Source organism: Mus caroli, chromosome 10 (assembly GCF_900094665.2).
Source record: "Mus caroli chromosome 10, CAROLI_EIJ_v1.1, whole genome shotgun sequence".
Classification (NCBI taxonomy): Eukaryota; Metazoa; Chordata; class Mammalia; order Rodentia; family Muridae; genus Mus; species Mus caroli.
The window spans coordinates 75152213-75169254 of NC_034579.1; the positions used below are offsets into that span (position 1 = coordinate 75152213).

General features: G+C 55.4%; 1 protein-coding gene across 1 annotated transcript; it reads right to left on the bottom strand.

Moving 5' to 3' along the window:
• Positions 1-815: 815 nt before the first annotated feature.
• On the bottom strand, positions 816-14685 carry Pias4 (protein inhibitor of activated STAT 4). Its single transcript, XM_021174997.1, has 11 exons — positions 14447-14685; positions 10606-11011; positions 4765-4849; positions 4483-4524; positions 4267-4357; positions 4057-4185; positions 3843-3948; positions 2676-2749; positions 2434-2594; positions 1291-1421; positions 816-1213 (listed from the first exon to the last, which is right to left on the bottom strand). Exons 1-11 carry the CDS (start codon positions 14471-14473, stop codon positions 942-944), a joined length of 1524 nt encoding a protein of 507 aa, XP_021030656.1. The 5' UTR covers positions 14474-14685; the 3' UTR covers positions 816-941.
• Positions 14686-17042: the final 2357 nt, after the last annotated feature.

Genomic DNA, 17042 nt, shown 5'->3' on the forward strand with positions numbered 1-17042 from the left:
TCTGGCTGCCCAACAAGTCCACTTGGTTAATTCACGCCCACCCCCCCCCTTCCCCAGTTCCTAGGGAGGACTGGCAGGCTAGCCTAGGCTACAGAGAAACCACAGATGGTCAGATGCCAGACTGGCTACTCTTCGTTCATTTTTTTATTTGCATTTTTAAAAAACAATTAAATTAGAATACAAATATTAGAAAAGAGTGCCGTGTGGCTGGCCAGGGCCCCGGCCTCCCAGCGAGTTCATGCGGTGACACCGCCAGGCAGCCCAGCTCCAGACCGGACCCGGTATTGCTTCCTGACAGAGTCGGGTGGGGAGGGCAGCAGGATGCCCCAGGGTCTGCCTGGCAGCGGGGCGTTGGAAGAGCGAGGCTCCCGAAGGTAAGGAGGCAGCCGGGGAGCCTCACACGCCGCGGGCCACACAAGAGCAGGGCGACAGCGCCCAAGCCCGCGGCCGGCTGCCTCATGGGGAAGTTAACCTGAATGAATTGGAGTTACCGAGGTAGCTGGCTAGAAAACGACACCCCCCCATGCCACCCGGGTCCGTGCCCAAGTCCGGCCCCGCGACACCACGTTATTGCACATTGTGGCCGCTGTCCCCGGCCCGCCGCCCCACCATGGCTTCTCAACTATACTGCTCGCGACTGGGCCAGCGCTCCGGGGTCAGGGCTCGGCTTCAACGCAGGGAAGCGGGGACAGCTGCCGGCCGCTGTCCAGTGTCCGAGGTCCCGGCGCCCTGCGGGCTGCTCCGGGAGGTGGCGTGCAGGCTGCCGGCCTGTTTAAGTGTTTATTTTCTCTTGTTTTTGTACTTTTTTTTTTTTTTCATTTTACTTTTTTTAATCCCCCCAAGAGGAGAGTCCAGAGGTACAGGAGCCGGGAGCCGGGGAGGGGTGGGCGAGGGAATGATGGACGGGTGCGGCTCCCGCCCTCCAGCGCCCCACAGCGGAGTCAGCACGCTGGCACCAAGCCTTTCTGGAAAGGGCAGCGGCGCTTCGGCCGGGGGCCCTCGTCCTCGTCCTCATCGTCGTCCTCGTCCTCATCTTCATCTTCCGAGGACGACGAGCTGTCCAGTGTGAGGTCCACCACGTCGGCTCCCGCCTTGCCATTCTCCAGGCTGCCAGCTGCTCCCGCACCGCTGCCAGCGCCGCCTGGGCCGCTCAGGCCACTGCCTATACCGGGGGTGCTGGAGGCTGGTGCGAGTCCATTGGCGTCCGAGGTGCCTGTGGGGACAGGGCAACATTGCTCAGCCACCGGGCCTGGCTGGCGCAGTGTGGCGGGTGCAGTGTGCAGGACTCACCTAGCACCAGGATGGGGCCCTGTGGGCTGCAGCTTGGCTCCTTCTCTGCACGGATTGGGCGCCAAGAGCCTTCCGCCAGGAACTCAATCTCATCCGCGCCCTCACACTCACTCAGGATCTTCGACAGCAGCCTGTGGGCACCAGAGTACACAGGTTTGGGCCCAGGCACAAGGTGCACTATGCCTGGCATCCCTGTGTGCCTGGAGAATTCACTCCTATCCATTCTCTGAGGCCCTGTGGGCTGAAGAGCTCTAACTTCCCACAGCATGAGGAAGTTCCCACAGCTGGGATGTCGGCCACCAACTTTCCTCCAAGAGGCCCCTGACTACACTGGGGTGGGCAAAGGCACCTACTGAGCTTGCCAGCCGGCCCAAGCTACGGACTGCCTGGAGCTTAGGGGGAGGGAGAGCTTACAGCGGAAGAACCGCAGCTGGGCTGGGAACAGAGGACAATTGAGTCCAGCCCACATGCCCAGTCCCAGGGGTGTCCTCACTCCACCCAAGGCTGGAGCTGGCCAGGGAAGTGGCCATCTGCGGGCTGGGGAGCTGGGCTGGTGGCAGCTTCCAGGGCAGATCAAAGGTTGGGACCTTCTGGGAGTGGGCTAGGCTTGAATGGCAGGGGCTGGTGGGGACACCCTCAAGTCCCTCCTCTGAGTCCAAGGAGGTGCCTGGGGCCCCAGGCAAGTGGTTCTGAGAGCCTCAGCTCCTTGTGCTGGCTCTGGGGACACAGAACTGTGGCAGGCACCTGGCAGGAGGAGCCTCAGGTACAACAGACAGCAGGCTCAGTGTTTGGAGTGGAGAGCTGAGACATCCCAAGGGAAAGAGCAACACCCTCCCTCTGTGCTATGAGACAGGTTCCTGCCTGTCCTCTCCCTCCCCACACAGAAGTCACAACTGCAGGTGGCCACTTGCAAAGACTGAGAGCTCAAGGTCACATGCACGGGGGGGGGGGGGGACTCCAAGCAGCCTGAGGCTACGACATAATGACCCTCTGCATAGCAAAGGCCCCAGTAATCTTGCAACAGAGGCCACAGACTGCGTGCTTAGAATGGGGAGTCAGGCTGTGTCTCAGTGCAGAGCTTGGCTGTGTCCCCACAACACACCCCAAACACAGGAGTGTCAGCCCAGGCCAGGTCCCACTCACCCATCTATGATGAGCTGGTCATAGGCTGCAGGCTTGTCACACACAGGGCACATCCAGGTGGGCTTCTTCTCATTCATTTGCAGGTAGAACACAGCATCAAAGCACTGCAGGTGTGCACAGGTCTCTGCACGGCAGGGCACCGAGAGGCGCATCTTCACCAGCTTGAAAGTAGACAGAGGGGGTGTGAGGACACTGCTGTCCCACAATGACTACCCACATGGCTAGGGACAGATGGGACTCACTGGGCAGATGAGGGACACTCGCACTCCGGTAGTGGCGATCTCGCTGTCGGGGTCTAGGCGAAGCTTCTCCTTGACTGTGTGAGGTGACAGAGGGGATGGGACTGTCAGAGAGCAGGCTCTTGTCTCCACAGCTGAAGGTCTCATGTAGGTCAGGCTGGCCTCTAGCTCCTAATTGCCATCTTGGAAAATCACTTCCAACCAGCCTGAACCCACAAATCCTGATGCACACAGCACAGAGGGGCCCTTGGGGCTCCCAAACCTGCTGAGGGTTTGCTAGGTTGCATGGCATTTCTGGAAAGATCCAGGGGCACAGCTTCTCAAAAGCCATACAGATGTGCTGTGGCAATGTCACACACAGCCTTAAGGGGTCAGCTGAGAACACCATGGAGATGCCACAGAATCTGTAGCTTCAGGGCAGCAAAAGCTTTCTTCCAAGCCTTGTGACTTGTGGGACACTGACCAGACACACACAAGGTGCACCTGGGTTTTGCTGTTCCAACCCTGGTTAACAAACCATAGAGCTGGTGGCCTTGGCCTGCAAAGCATGCCCAAGTAGGACAATCCAGCAGGCCTGGGCCACCTCTGCCCAGCTGGGGGATCATGATAGCACCTCCTCAGAACAGGCTAGAAACTGGCCAGGCCAAGCCCAGCTGGGAGGGACAACAGGCCTGAACACCTCCAGGGCAGCTGAGGCCTGTCCTGCAAAGAAATGACCACTGGGGCGGTCCAGAGCCAGTGAGGGCCCCCACTAGAAAAGGCTGGGTGGGCACTGTGGGCTTAGGCCCGCTTCAGGGGCCATCTCTTCCAGAACTACACCATCTCGACTTAAAAACACCCATCACAAGTTGGGTGCTGGTGACACAATCCTTAATCCCAGCACTTGGGAGGCAGAGATAGGTAGATCTCTGAGTTTGAGGCCAGCCTGGTCTACGGAGTGAGTTCCAGGACAGCCAGGGCTATACAGAGAATTCGTGTCTCAAAAGAAATTTCCCATCATAGGAACAGGACACCTGGCCTGGAGTCTCACATGCCATCTTGCTCCCCATATCTCACCCGCCCTCAGTCCCTGGCCTGTCACAAACCAGGGCCAGACCTTGACCCCACATCTGTGGCTGCACACCTTTGCAAGAGATCCCGGTGAGGCCCTGCAGCCTGCCACTCACTCACCCAGAGCCTTGCACAGCTCAGGATGCTTCACCCCAATTGTCTTCAACCTCTGTAGCAGGTCTGAGGAGGTCAGCTGTCGCACCAGGTACAAAGCCACAGAGTAGCTCTGTGGACAGAGAGCCTGTGTCAGGGTGTCAGTCCGGGGTGATGTGGTGCTGGGCACAGGGTGGATGGGGTGAACGGAAGGCAGCTGGGTGCTGGGGCAGGTGCTCACCTTGCCATAGTTGCCCCAGGTGACGGTGATGCGGTTGGTGGCCGAGGAGAGATACATGAGGTGGGTCAGGTTGATGGGGCGGCAGGGCCTCTTAGGTTCCACACCAGGCTTGTTGGAGGGATAGTAGCCCTGTGGACAGAGCTGTGCTCAGCCCCGCAGGCCCACTCCTACCTTGTGTCTAGGCCCCCGCCCCCAGGCTGCCTCGCTCACCGGCACTGAGCAGTAGCTGTGGTTGACCTTCACAGCAATGTTGGGCGGGTATTGGTCCTCCTGTGGACAGCTGGTATCAGAATAACAGATCCTGGGGAGACAACAGGTCATGAGCTGTGAAGGCACAGGAGGGCTATGGGGACCCAGGACTCAGGAGTATTGGGGAAGCCTGGGCAATGAGAGCAGGGGCAGGCGGGGGGCCAGGGCTGCTCTTACCTCAGCACCACCTGCACAGCTTTCACTCCAGGCTGCAGCTCCCTGTGGGCAGGGCAAGAGCAGGAGTCAGTCACAGCACAGACCACCCAGGGGCCCTTCTCACGGTCACCAGCTAAGTGGTCACAGAACCCAACCACCCTAGCCTGTCCTCTGCCTTGACAAATGGGGCAGGGACAGCTCAGGATCACAGAAGGTTCACCCACATCCACCCAACCCAAGGGACCCTGGGTTCCATCTGATGACGTGTGTGCCTGGGGAGCTCCTGAGCCTGCTGGGCCCCACCTGGAGTTGCGGATCATCTCCACCTGCCGAGGTGTTAGCGCGAAGATGCACGGGCTCTCTTGCAGCTTCTCTGCGCTCTGTGGGACTGAACATACATGGGTCAGGTAGCCTGGCTGAACAGAGGCCAACCCTCTTCACCTGAGATTTCAGTGACATGTACTGGCCTCGCCCATTCTGGGTCCCTCTGGAGCCAGGTATTCCAAAGGTAGAGGGGTAGCCATGTGTATCTACAGGCCACCATCTCATCTGCACCCAGGTCCAGTCTCTGCCAGCCAGCCAGGCTCCAAAACAGAATGCTGGCCTACTATGCAGGAGCCCAGGGAGGGCTCTTATGTCGTGTGCATGTGTAACAGCAATGTCTCGCGATGCGGCTCCAGCAGGCCTCTGAGGGGAGGAGGTGGCGGCAGCAGTGCAGGCACCTGCCACCCCAGTGTGCAGGAGGCTCAAGCAGAAGGATCTTGGGTTCAAAAACCAGCCTGGACTCCTGGGTGAGTCTGCAGCCTGAGGACACAGCAGTGGGGAACAGGCTGATAGCTCCACCCAGCTCTGCAAAACCAACCACCATCCCTGTCAGGGAACACTATCTGTCCAGCCACAAGACCCCGTTCACAATAGCAGCTGAGGCTAGGTGCGACTGGCCTGGAACCTTCTGACCCGCCCGCAGGCTGTGGTGCCTGTGCCACACAAGGAGTATAGGCAGACTTTGAACTAGGGGAGTGGAGTGGCTGGGGTGAGGAGTTATCACCCCTGCAGCCAGCCCAGCATCATGTATACAAAGAGCCCATGGGTCCCTGGGTGAGAGTAGGCTGCATGCAGCAATGCTGCAGGACTCGAGGGCAGAGCTGGAGCTCAGGGCCACCTGGGCACACTCAGATATGCCTACCAGGAGCAGGCACCCTGAAGGAGGTGGGGTGAGCCCAGCAGGGCCATGGCAGCCATGAGCTGACAGTGGCTGGGTAGAAGGTAGAGGCCCATCCACCCTCCCTGGGGGTGGGAAGTGGGGAGGGGAGGTTTCTATTCTGTGAGGGGTGGGCATTAGGCAAGACCCAGGCTGCCCAATGAGCACACTGCTGTCTAGGGTCACATACCCCAGCAACCAGCTGAGGCTTGTCCTACCCTATGCTGCTGGAGAGGGCCACAGGGTGTTCCCCAAGCCAGTGCCTCTGTCATGGCTATTAGTCCCTTGGAGCAGCCCTTCCCCACCCTTGTGAGGGTGGAGCCTCTACGGCAGCACCAGCCATGAAATGAACTTTTCCTCAGCAGCCTCATCACACCTACCCAGCCTTCCCAGCCTTATGGCCTTTGCACTCACTGTGGCTCTCACTTTATAGCCCAGGCTGACCCTGAACCTGCAACCCTCCTCCTGGACATAAGAGAACAGCTCTGCAGGTCCTGTCACCATCCCTCCTCCAGTATGTTGTTGATACTCATGTCTATCCTATACAACAGTGTCTGAGGGCCAGGCGTGGTGGCCCACACTATAATTCCATCACATAGGAGGAAGAGGCAGCGGACCTCTGTGAGTTCCAGGGCAACCTGGTCTATAGAGCCAGTCCAGGACAGCCATTGCTACACAGAGAAACCCTGTCTCAAAAAAAACAAAACTGTACACTGTAGGCTGTTTGGGAGTGAGGTGGATGAGGTAGAGTTCAAGGGCAGCCTAGGTTATACACACAGCAACCCTGCTCTGCCTGCCTCCCTCCGTCAACCACTCTCAGTTTCTCTCTGGGCCTCTGCAGCGAGGGCCATAGCTGGAGGCCCACCCCATGGACCTACACATAGACAGGGCAAGCACAGACACTGTGGGGGAAGCTGCAGACTGCCTCTGCCTGAGGCGGGGCAACCACCAAGGTCCAACAGGGCAGGTAGGAGACTGGACAGGACACTCAGGGCCACGGAAGGTGCTGCCCGGGATCTTCACAGTCATGTGGTCCCTCTTAGTCTTATGCACTCCAGGGTGGAGGTGGAGATAGATGCAGGAACACCCAGGACCACCTCTGGGTATCCCTGCGTACCATGACACAATGACACTATTGTCACCTCAGGCTCAGGCAGCCTAGCCAGGGGCTACAGGTGATAGGTGCCCTCCTCACCAGATGGCCTCACTCTGTAGCCCTGGCTGTCCTGGAACTCACTCTGTAGACCAGGCTGGCCTCCCACTCAGAGATATGGCTGCCTCTGGAGTACTTGACTAAAAGCATGCCACCGCCACCTAGCTAAGGTGATGGGTGTTTAATGCAGGCTTAGCTGGGTGTACTAGGAATGCCAAGGCAAACAGTGGGGGCCCCAATCTGCTTCAGACAAGCCATTGCAGTGACATGATGGGCTTGTGTCACCCAGCTACTACCAGGTCCAGTTCCAAACAGGCACCCTAGCCTACCACAAAGGTCCTGAGTCGGGGGGGGGGGGGTGTGTGTGGCATGGGGAACACTGAGAGAAAGAGCAGCAGTCAGTTCCACTGTGGGACTCACAGCTAGGTGGGGATGCAGCTGGGCAGAGGACCACAGCCTGTGCCACTGGGGTAGGCAAGACCAGTGCAAGGGCTGCCCCAAATCCGTGGCCTAAACCAGTCAAGCCCAGTCTGGGTATGAGACAGACAGCAAGGGGGATGGCAGATGGAGTGCCTGCCTACCAGCCCAGCAGGGGGAGGGAGAGAAAGGTCCTGGGGGTCAGGATCATTTTTGGTTATAGAACAAGTTGGGCCAGCCTGGGCTACCTGAAACAATGCCTCAAAATACCACAAAAAGCCGGGCGTGGTGGCGCACGCCTTTAATCCCAGCACTCGGGAGGCAGAGGCAGGATTTCTGAGTTCAAGGCCAGCCTGGTCTACAGAGTGAGTGCCAGGACAGCCAGGGCTACACAGAGAACCCTGTCTCGAAAAACCAAAAAAACCAAAAACAAAAACAAAAACAAAACCCCACAAAAAACAACACCCCAAAGAAAGAGCACCGGACAAAGGTAGTGTCGAAAGCCAGCTATGGTGCAGACATCATATGGGTAACTGGGGTGTACCCTTAAAGACAAACAGGGACCAAAGGCCTGGGGTGGGTAATGAGTCAGTGTGGGAGGCTGAGGTGTAGCCTATGCAAAGGTCCTGCAAAAGGAACCAGGCTGGCTTTCCCAGTGTCCTCTGAGAATGCCACAGGGTGGCCCTCTGATCCTAGCACTGTAGGAGTGGAAGCGAGAGGATTACAAGTTCCGGACCACCTTGGGCTACACTGTGAGCCCTGCCTCAAAAACAGCATCAGCGAAACAAGTAACATAGCAGGCTTCCCCAGCAGCCGGGGAGCTAAGACACATAAGACACATGGGCAGCAAGAGGAGGTAGCAGTGGCTAAAGAGGCTGACATCCCATGGCCCCTAGGGTCACAGGTCCCCCAGCCCAAACCTGGCCCTGTCCTCAGATCCAGGCCCCCCATCACTCCTTACTCCCACAACAGCTTCATTCCATCTACATGACCTACAGGAGCCCCAATGAAGCCTCCTCTCCCAGGAAGCCCTCCAGCTGTTCAAAGGACACACAGCCCTCGGGTAGGAGTCACCAGCCCCATGGCAGCTGACATCTCCTTCTCCACTGGTTCCTAAACCATCCTCACTTCTGCCTGGCCCTTAGATCTCGAGTCCTAGGTCAGTTCTGCTGTGGTCAGCAACTGTTACCTACTTGGGCCTGCCTTGTCTGGAAGTAAAGGAGAAACCAACATGGACTCCCAGTCAGACATGGGTACAGGGCACAGCCTGGTGGGAAAGGAGGTCAGCCTGGGAGGGACTACAAGCTCAGGAGGCTGTGTGTCCTTGGGTGAGTATCTTGCTCTTTCTGTTACCAGCCCTCTTAGAGGGTCTGTCAGTACATTCTGGACTGCAGCTGGTGTCCCCTTCCCCTTTCCTCCCCCCACCCCCTGGTGCTCAGGTGATTTATGGGTTCTGCCTGGTGCAGACTAAGCAGTATGCTCTTCCAGAGAATCCTATAGTATCATGGGGCTCATTCTGGCCTAGGAAGAGGCTGGCCACTGTGAACTGGCATCACAGGGCTCATGCCGGGGAGCTTGTGAAATTCTGGGTTTTGAGCTTGAGAGATCATGGCCTTAGATCCAGGATCAGCACGCTTATCCAGCAGTCCCTCGAGGTGTGGGGACCCAGGGAAGGGGGTGGCCTGGTGAGGAGACAGACCGTCAGGCTAGACCTCTTTGTTCAAGCAGCTGGTAGACAGGGGAGCATGCTCTCCCGGAGATCAGGTGACCGAGGTCCCTGGGGAGTAGGGCACAGTGATGCATTGTGGGGCAGAGTGACGGCTGGCTTGCTCTGCAGGAAGGAAGCCTGTCATGCAGGCTGGGAGGCCAGGGGGCCAACCTCCTGATGTCTTTCTCAAGATGACACCCAGTCAACTTGACCTCAAGGCTCCCAAGGGCTGTGGAGACCTTCAGGGAGGCAGCTTGTGGCACTCAGAGCATGACCGGAAGGGCAGAGTAGGCAGGCTAGGGGGCTCTGCCTCCAGCCCCCATCAGCACCAAAGGTTTTCAAAAGGGGTGGGACTATAGGTCATGGGCGGAGCCTCAGTGAGGGGCGGGGCCTCTGATCACAGGAAAAAGTCCATACCATAGGGCACAACCACTACTGTCTGCTACCCTTCCTCAGGCACCCCCAGCAGCCCCAATTTAAACATAGTGCCCCAAGTCCCAGGACAAGAGGGACATAGCCTTGCTACAGTAGTAGAGTGCTACCCAGGGAAGATAGTCAGGGTGGAATGGAAGTGGGGAGGCCCCTGAGTACCATGTGGGGTTGACAGAGGAACTGCTCATCTCGAGTACTGGGGCCCAACCTTTAGGCTTTACACAGAGACAGACAGGAGGGAGAATAAGGGACTAGGGTGTCTGGAGAACCTGAGAGAGCCCCAGGTCCTAGATGTGGCCCATTAGGACCTGCCAGGTGCACAGCTCAGGGCAGCATCTGTGGCCACAACCCCAGTCCATGCTGCACGTGGAAGGTCAGGCACTGCAGAGGGCTTGGAGGCTCTCTGTGCCTCAACAGAGAGGATGGGGTCGGACCAGTCTACGCTTCCCGATGATTTGGAACTTACATCTATTTTTCTTTCTTTCTTTTCTTTTTTTTTTTTTTTTTTAGCTCAGGTTGGCCTCGAACTCATTGTATAACTGGGGAAAACCTTGAACTCCCTTCCAAATAATGGGATAACTGAAATGAGCCACTATGCCTAGCTTTTTTTTTTCTTTTAAAAATCAGGGTCTGGGGGTTGGGGATTTAGCTCAGTGGTAGAGCGCTTGCCTAGCAAGCGCAAGGCCCTGGGTTCGGTCCTCAGCTCTGGAAAAAAAAAAAAAAAATTAGGGTCTGGCTGGGCAGTGGTGGCACAAGCCTTTAATGCCAGCACTTGGGAGGCAGAGGCAGGCGGATTTCTGAGTTCGAAGGCAGCATGGTCTACAGAGTGAGTTCCAGAGATATACAGAGAAAAAGCCTGTCTTGAAAAAACCAAGAAAAAAAACAAAAACAAAAAAATTCAGGATCTATTTGCCCAGGCTAGACTCAAAATCATGGCAATCCCTTGCCTCAGCTGACTATGTGGGGGATGAGAGGTCAAGCATGCTAATGAATGCTCAGCTCACTGTTCAACCTACACCCTCAGCCACACCCTCAGCAGAGTCTTAGCCTGTAGCCCAGCCTAGCCCAAAACTCACCTTCCTCCTGCCTTAGCCACTAAATGATGAAAAGGCCAGTATGTGCTGCCCTGCCACCCATGTCACGTGTTTGAAGCTGTTAGGTTTGGGGTGGCTGGTCATGGGGCCCAGTGCTGAGCCTGCTTTGGGGATCTGCTGGGCGATACCCACCACTCACCCAGTTCAGTGGGCTTCAGCAATTCGTCCAGCATGTTGAAGAAGGGGAGCTTAACCAGGCGTACCTCCGGCTTAAGGGTCTTGGTGGGCAGGCGCCCCAGTCCATTCAAGTACTTCCCGTACAGCACGGGGTAGTCCACGGTGGGCCCTGACAGGGGAGTCCTGGCCATGGAGTGTAGTGCCAGGGGATCCAGGGGCCGTGGTGCCTGTGGGCCGGGCTCTACACTCTTCTTGGCATAGCGAGTCTCATACAGCTCTTTGATCTTCTTGAAAAGCTCTGGGCTACAGTCGAACTGCACCAGCTGCAAGGCCCTGGTCACCAATTCGTGCTTCAGCCCACTCTTGCTCCGGCCTACAAAGCCCAGCAGCATCTGCAGGTCTGATACTCGGAAGCTCATCACCATGTTCTGCAAAGGGGAACCACAGTGGCTCTCAGGGGTGTGATCCTCTAACCTGTGTGTCCCCTTACCCTCAGCTCCCTGCAGCAGCCACCAAAATCCTGCTTCCTATGAGTGCTGTCCCAGAGTAGGTATGGCCTGCTAGTCTCAGGCCCCTGGGCACTATGGTCTGAGACAGGTCTTCCAGTAAGGCATCCTGGACCCTGCCCTTGGTTTTCCGCCATCCACCAGGGTACCCAGGAACAGAATGGGCCCACATGAGAACAGCTAGTCTCTGAAACCAAACAGAGCAGTGACCAAGCTAATGACACAGTGACATAGATGGGAAGGCCTAGGAATGAACCTATGGGGTACTTCAGGCAAAAAGAAACCAACCAGAGCACAAGGGGACTCCATAGCACAACCCAGGCCCTCAGGCAGGCTGCTTGCACTCATGACAGCTGATACCTGGGCATGGCACGTCCCCACAGATGGAAGGACCAAGCATCCCTGAGACATAGGCCAGTTGGGCCTGGGGCCTCTTGTGTTAAGTCCTGATGCTGGCCTCCACTGAATGAAAAGTAGAAAGGGACTTCCTCAGGGCTGGGACACGTATCCCAAGTGGCATGAGACACAGTCAGGTGATCCATGAACCCCAAAGAAGCCTGTGAGATACAGAAAGCCCACCTGACCAGCCCAGGGGTCATCATCCCACTGGAAGTCCACCTGCTGAGTCCCTACTAGGGAGCTCCAAAAAACACCTGAGACTTGGGATGCCAGCTACTTCAGCATGACTTAAGTACTCCCAGTATGACAGGGTGGGCTCAAGTTTGGCCTGGTGGCTACCAGGCTTCCCAGATCTCTGGAGGATTGTAGGGAAGCCCCAACTCTTCAGGGACTCTAGGGTATGCGGCCCTTGGGCACTCCCAATGTGGCCTTCACTTCCTACCGCATGCAGGGACAAACAGCACACAGCACATTTATACTCAAACCCTCACAACTCAGGAGAGAGGTACAGTGAGGTAGGTGCCCTCGAAGGTCCAGCTAAAGCCAGAGAGCTTTGCAGTTCCAATGGCTATCACGGAGTTCCGTCACCCAGGACTGATGGCAAGCATCTGAGCAGCCAGGTTGGTGCCATATGGTCTGGGTCAGGTTTCTCAGCAGCTGCTATGGCCTGAGCAGCCTGCTGGAGAACAGCAGGGCATGGGGACAGGCGCACAGGAAGAAGCCTCCATCCATCACCCGGAGTGTATTTCCCGCCCTGGCACAGACTACCAGGGCCGAGTTTATAAACAGCATCAGCACCATGACTTCTGGAGATTCAGCTTGGGGTGTGATGTAGAGTGACAGCCCAAACACAGACAGAGAAGTGTCTGTACTTAGCTGTGACTCTAGCCTAGGCTCTTTAGAAAGCTGAGATGCCCAATACAGGGGCAAAGGATGAAGGCTTGGCCCCAAGCCTGCTGCAGGGACCATTCACCCACAGGATGACGGAGCATGGTCCATTCATCCACAAACACCGAAATCGCTTCCTGGAAGCCCCAGTTTGCCTCAAAAGACAGAATCTCTGGCCTGTTGTGACAGATTGGAGGAAAGCTACCAGAAAAGTGGAGGTATTGCTATCATTCTTAAAACACTGTGAGGGGCCAAGACAGGAGTCCTCTGGACCATTTCAGAGTTTCAAAGAAGAGTCAAGTTCACCTAACTAAGGTGGAGGTGGAGGTCTAGCTGGCAGAGAGTCAAGTAGAGATCATCAGCTTTTATTTAAAGAATCTAGACTGCAAAGAAGCAATTGCAGCCCTTCTCACTGAGGGAGGATGAAGGTACAGAGTCTTTAGTCTCACCCCGATGTTCTAGGATGGTACAAGGGGGACTTCAAGGAGTAAAACTGTGTTCCAGCCGGGTGTGGTGGCGCACACCTTTAATCCCAGCACTTGGGAGGCAGAGGCAGGCAATTTTCTGAATTTGAGGCCAGCCTGGTCTACAGAGTGAGTTCCAGGACAGCCAAGGCTATACAGAGAGACTCTTTCTCAAAAAACCAAATAAAAAAAAACAACCCCCCACCCTGCGTTCCAGATTATAGTTTACATATCTCTATCTCAAAGTTCTGTTTCCCAAAAGAAAACCACTATGTAAATGGTGTAGATTTGGGGTGAGTAAATGGAGAGAAAGATGGGTACACTTTTTTTTTTTAAAGGCGTGCACCACCACGCCCGGCTGCACTTTTTTTAAAAAAATGATTTTTTTGAAACAGGGTTTCTCTATGGAGCCCTGGCTGTCCAGGAACTCACTTTGTAGACCATATTGGCTTTAAACTCACAGAGATCTGCCTCCCTCTGTCTCCTGAGTCCTGGGATTAAAGGTGTGCCACCATGCCTGGTGAGGACTACAACCTTTGAATAATCAGGTCCTCTAGAATAACCCTAAGGGTCCCAGTGGGGAGGGAAGGACCATGTAACAAGAGAGGCAGAAAAAAGGGGGGCAAGTCAGGATCTAATGGGTGGGAAGATGCTTGAGGGGGACTGAGGGACTCCAGTAACTCTGGAGGGACAAGTGTGCTGGAGCCTTGGCAGGGAGACAGAGAAGAACTGGATGGAGGCTAAGCCAAGCTGTACTTCAAGAGGGTTTAATGGGGATTCAAGTCAGGTCAGAGCCCTGGTACCTTAATGCAGAAATGGGGGAACAAGCCGAAACCATGCTCCCCTAGACTCAGTCAAGGTGTCCTGTGAGGATCAATCTGAGGAACACATAACAAGGAGGTGGTGGGTCCAGTGGGCTATGCCAGGCAGCAGTGAAACCCTACAAGGCGATTCCCCAGGATGTAGAGGTTAGAGATGGGTTAGAGAGTGAGACAGGATCACTGGAGGCTGAAGTGAAGAGGTACCCCAGAGCTGACAAGTGGGGAGCGGGACTCAAGGGCTGTGTCTCTAAAATGAACTTGGGCACTTATAGTTCGGGTGAGTCTGGAGTCAGAAGGTGTCAGTCAGAGCCCCGAGAATCAGAGGACTTGTGGCAATCCCTGTAGACCTTCCCCATGCAGGCCTGTGGGGGAGGAAAGAGGGGGGCACCTGGACCTGAGTCCTACTCGTTGCCTTGGAAACCTGATGGCGAAGTCACTTTGCATTCCTTCGGCTTCCGCGAGACCACAGAAAGATCCCCAGTTCTGTACCAACAGAGCTAACTCAAAGGAGAGGACAGTGCCTGCACCGGGAAAGCTATGTAGCCACACTGTGGGAACCCCCGCTAGGGTCAGTAGAGAAGTGACAGTAGACGGCGGGGACACCCCAGGAGGGAGCTGGCGACCCCGCCCCCGGTCTCCCCGCCCCCCGCCCGCAGGTTCAGCCCGCATCCCAGTCGCACCCTCGCCGCCCGCGCCGCCACACCCCGCCCTCCCGGCTCCCTGCGAGGAGCGGTCCGTACTCCGCCACCCGCCTGTCCCGGCCGGAGCCACTCTCGCTCACTCACTTTGGCCTCCACCAGCTCTGCCGCCATCTTGGCCACTAGCGTCCCCCGCGCCGGGAGGCCCCAGCCGTCGCGTCACGTGAGGGCCCTCGACTGGAGGGCGGAGCCTGCGCGAGAGCCAGTAAAAGCGAGTGCTGGCTCCTTCCTCCACGCCCCGGCGTCCGAGAGGCGGGAGGATGCATCACGCGCACGCGCCTACAGGAACCCCGCCCGAGGATCTGACCAATCACAACGGACAATTGCCAAATCCCGCCCCCCCCACGGTTATTTTTCAAGGCGCTGGCCGCTACCACGCCCACTCTGAGGAGGAGTCTGCTGCTTAAAGTAATAGCAGCGCTTCCCGCCGCCTCATTTCTCTTGCTTCAGAGACACCGCTAAATTTTTGTGTTTATTTAGTGTGTACATGTGTGAAAGTCACAGAACAGTCTAGGAAAGTAGGTTTTCTCCTTCCACTATGTAGGTCGCAGGGATGAACCAGCTAGTGCCTGAACCATATTACTGGCCCTCTCTTACTGGCCCCACCTTTTCTGTAGAGTACAGGCCGAACCCCCTTCCTCGTTTTCAAATTGGCTTGCAGTGGCAACAGTTATGGGTTTTTAAAAATTGTTTTTGTTTTTTGAGACAGGTTCACCATGCCCCCCTGGCTCTGTGGAACTCGCTTTGTAGACCAACCAGACTGGCCTCAAACTCACTGAAATCCTCCTGCCCCTGCTTCCGGAGAACTGAGACTAAAGATGAACATAACCAAGCCCTGCGTAGCCTTGCTTCTTTAGGGCACAGAAGCCCCTCCAGCTGCATTTTTTCTTCTTTATTTGTTGGCTCAAGGCTACGCCCACTTTTCTGTGGTCTGTTTTATTTATATACTGGGGGGGGGTGGGCACACGCAATTTTTGATCGTCCAAAGACAACCTAAGGAGTTTGTATATTTCCACAACATGGGTTCAGGGAATCGAACTCAGGTCATCAGGTTTAGAGACTAATGCGAAAGGGTGTAGGTGTGCGCGTTCCAAGCCCCCTTGGTGGACGTCAGAGAAAATTTTGCTGGAATTGCTTTCTCCTTTAACCAGGTGTCACAAAATGAGTCCTGTACCATTTCAGGGGCCCTCCTTGGCTTCCTAACTACCCACAAGCTCCACCCAACCCCCAGATTTTCGAAGCTCACACTGGGGCCACGCTCACTTCTAGCCCCGCTCTGGGTTTTTAAGCGAGAACGGCACCGCCCCTTGCTTCCGTTTCATTGGGAGGACTGGACCGCGCCCACGTCCAGCGTGGGGAGGGTGGTCTTAAAGGTGTATGTGCTTTCTGCTCTGGTGCATTTTATGACTCATGTTTACGGTTGCATTTTGGTGAACAGAGGGATTAGGGATGAACAGAATGCGGTCGGGCAGGTGTCCCTGTTCCCTTCGAGCGGCAGCTGGCAGATGTAGGGCTCACATGGCCCTGTAGCGGTGGGGTGTGAGCCTAGTCGGTCCTGTGCAGTGCACATCCGGGTCGTCTTTCGTGTGTGTGTGTGTGTGTGTGTGTGTGTGTGTGTGTGTTAGCATTCAGGTCGATTCTCTGCAAGCCACTCGATCCTTACTTTTGTTCTAACTAAATTAAAAAGAGAGAGAGAGCTCTTCCAAGCTTGACTTTTATCTCAAGCCCCCCTGTGGCTCCCTAGTACCCACAAGACATAGAATAAAAAATGTTTTCTTTTGAGAACCGGTCTCAGGAAGTTCAGGCTCCCCTGGTAATCCCCTCTGTAATTAACCCCACTGTAGCTTCTATCTCTCAAGTGCTGGCGTGACAGGCACGGCTCACCACACCTTATTCTGTGATGCTGAGGATTAAAGAAGGGTTCTCTGTATGCCAAGCAAGCACTCCACCAATCGAGCCCCGGCCCCTTTTGTACTCTTGTTCGATTATTTATATATTTATTTATTTATTTATTTATTTATTTATTTATTTATTTATTTGGTTTTTCAAGACAGGGTTTCTCTGTAGCCCTGGCTGTCCTGGAACTCATTTTGTAGACCAGGCTGACCTCGAACTCAGAAATCTGCCTGCCTCTGCCTCCCAAGTGCTGGGATTAAAGGTGTGTGCCACCACTGGCCAGCTAAAATAAATAAATCTAAAAAAAAATTTGCCGGGTGGTGGTGGCGCACGCCTTTAATCCCAGCATTTGGGAGGCAGAGGCAGGCAGATTTCTGAGTTCGAGGTCAGCCTGGTCTACAAAATGAGTTCCAGGACAGCCAGGGCTACAGAGAAACCCTGTCTCAAAAAAACAAAAATTTATTTATTTTATGTGTATGTATGTTTTTTCTCTATGTTTATGTGTGCATCGTGCCTACAGAGCTAGACCCTCTCTGGAACTGGCTGCAGATGGTTGTAAATCACCATGTGGGTATTGGAAACTGATCCTGGGTCTTCTGCAAGAATGCTCATACCACTGAGTGGGCTCATTTAACTGCCATGGATGCCCCGTCTCCTCTGAGCTGTACTTCTTCTTTTTTTTTTTTTTTGTTTTTTTTGTTTTTTTTCGAGACAGGGTTTCTCTGTATAGCCCTGGCTGTCCTGGAACTCACTTTGTAGACCAGGCTGGCCTCGAACTCAGAAATCC

Coding starts and splice junctions, on each gene's coding strand:
- Pias4 (XM_021174997.1), bottom strand. CDS start 14,473: ATGGCGGCAGAGCTGGTGGAGGCCAAA. Junction 11,012..14,446: donor CAGAGCTGGTGGAGGCCAAA/GTGAGTGAGCGA, acceptor TCCCCTTTGCAG/AACATGGTGATGAGCTTCCG. Junction 1,422..2,433: donor GACCAGCTCATCATAGATGG/GTGAGTGGGACC, acceptor TGGTGCCCACAG/GCTGCTGTCGAAGATCCTGA.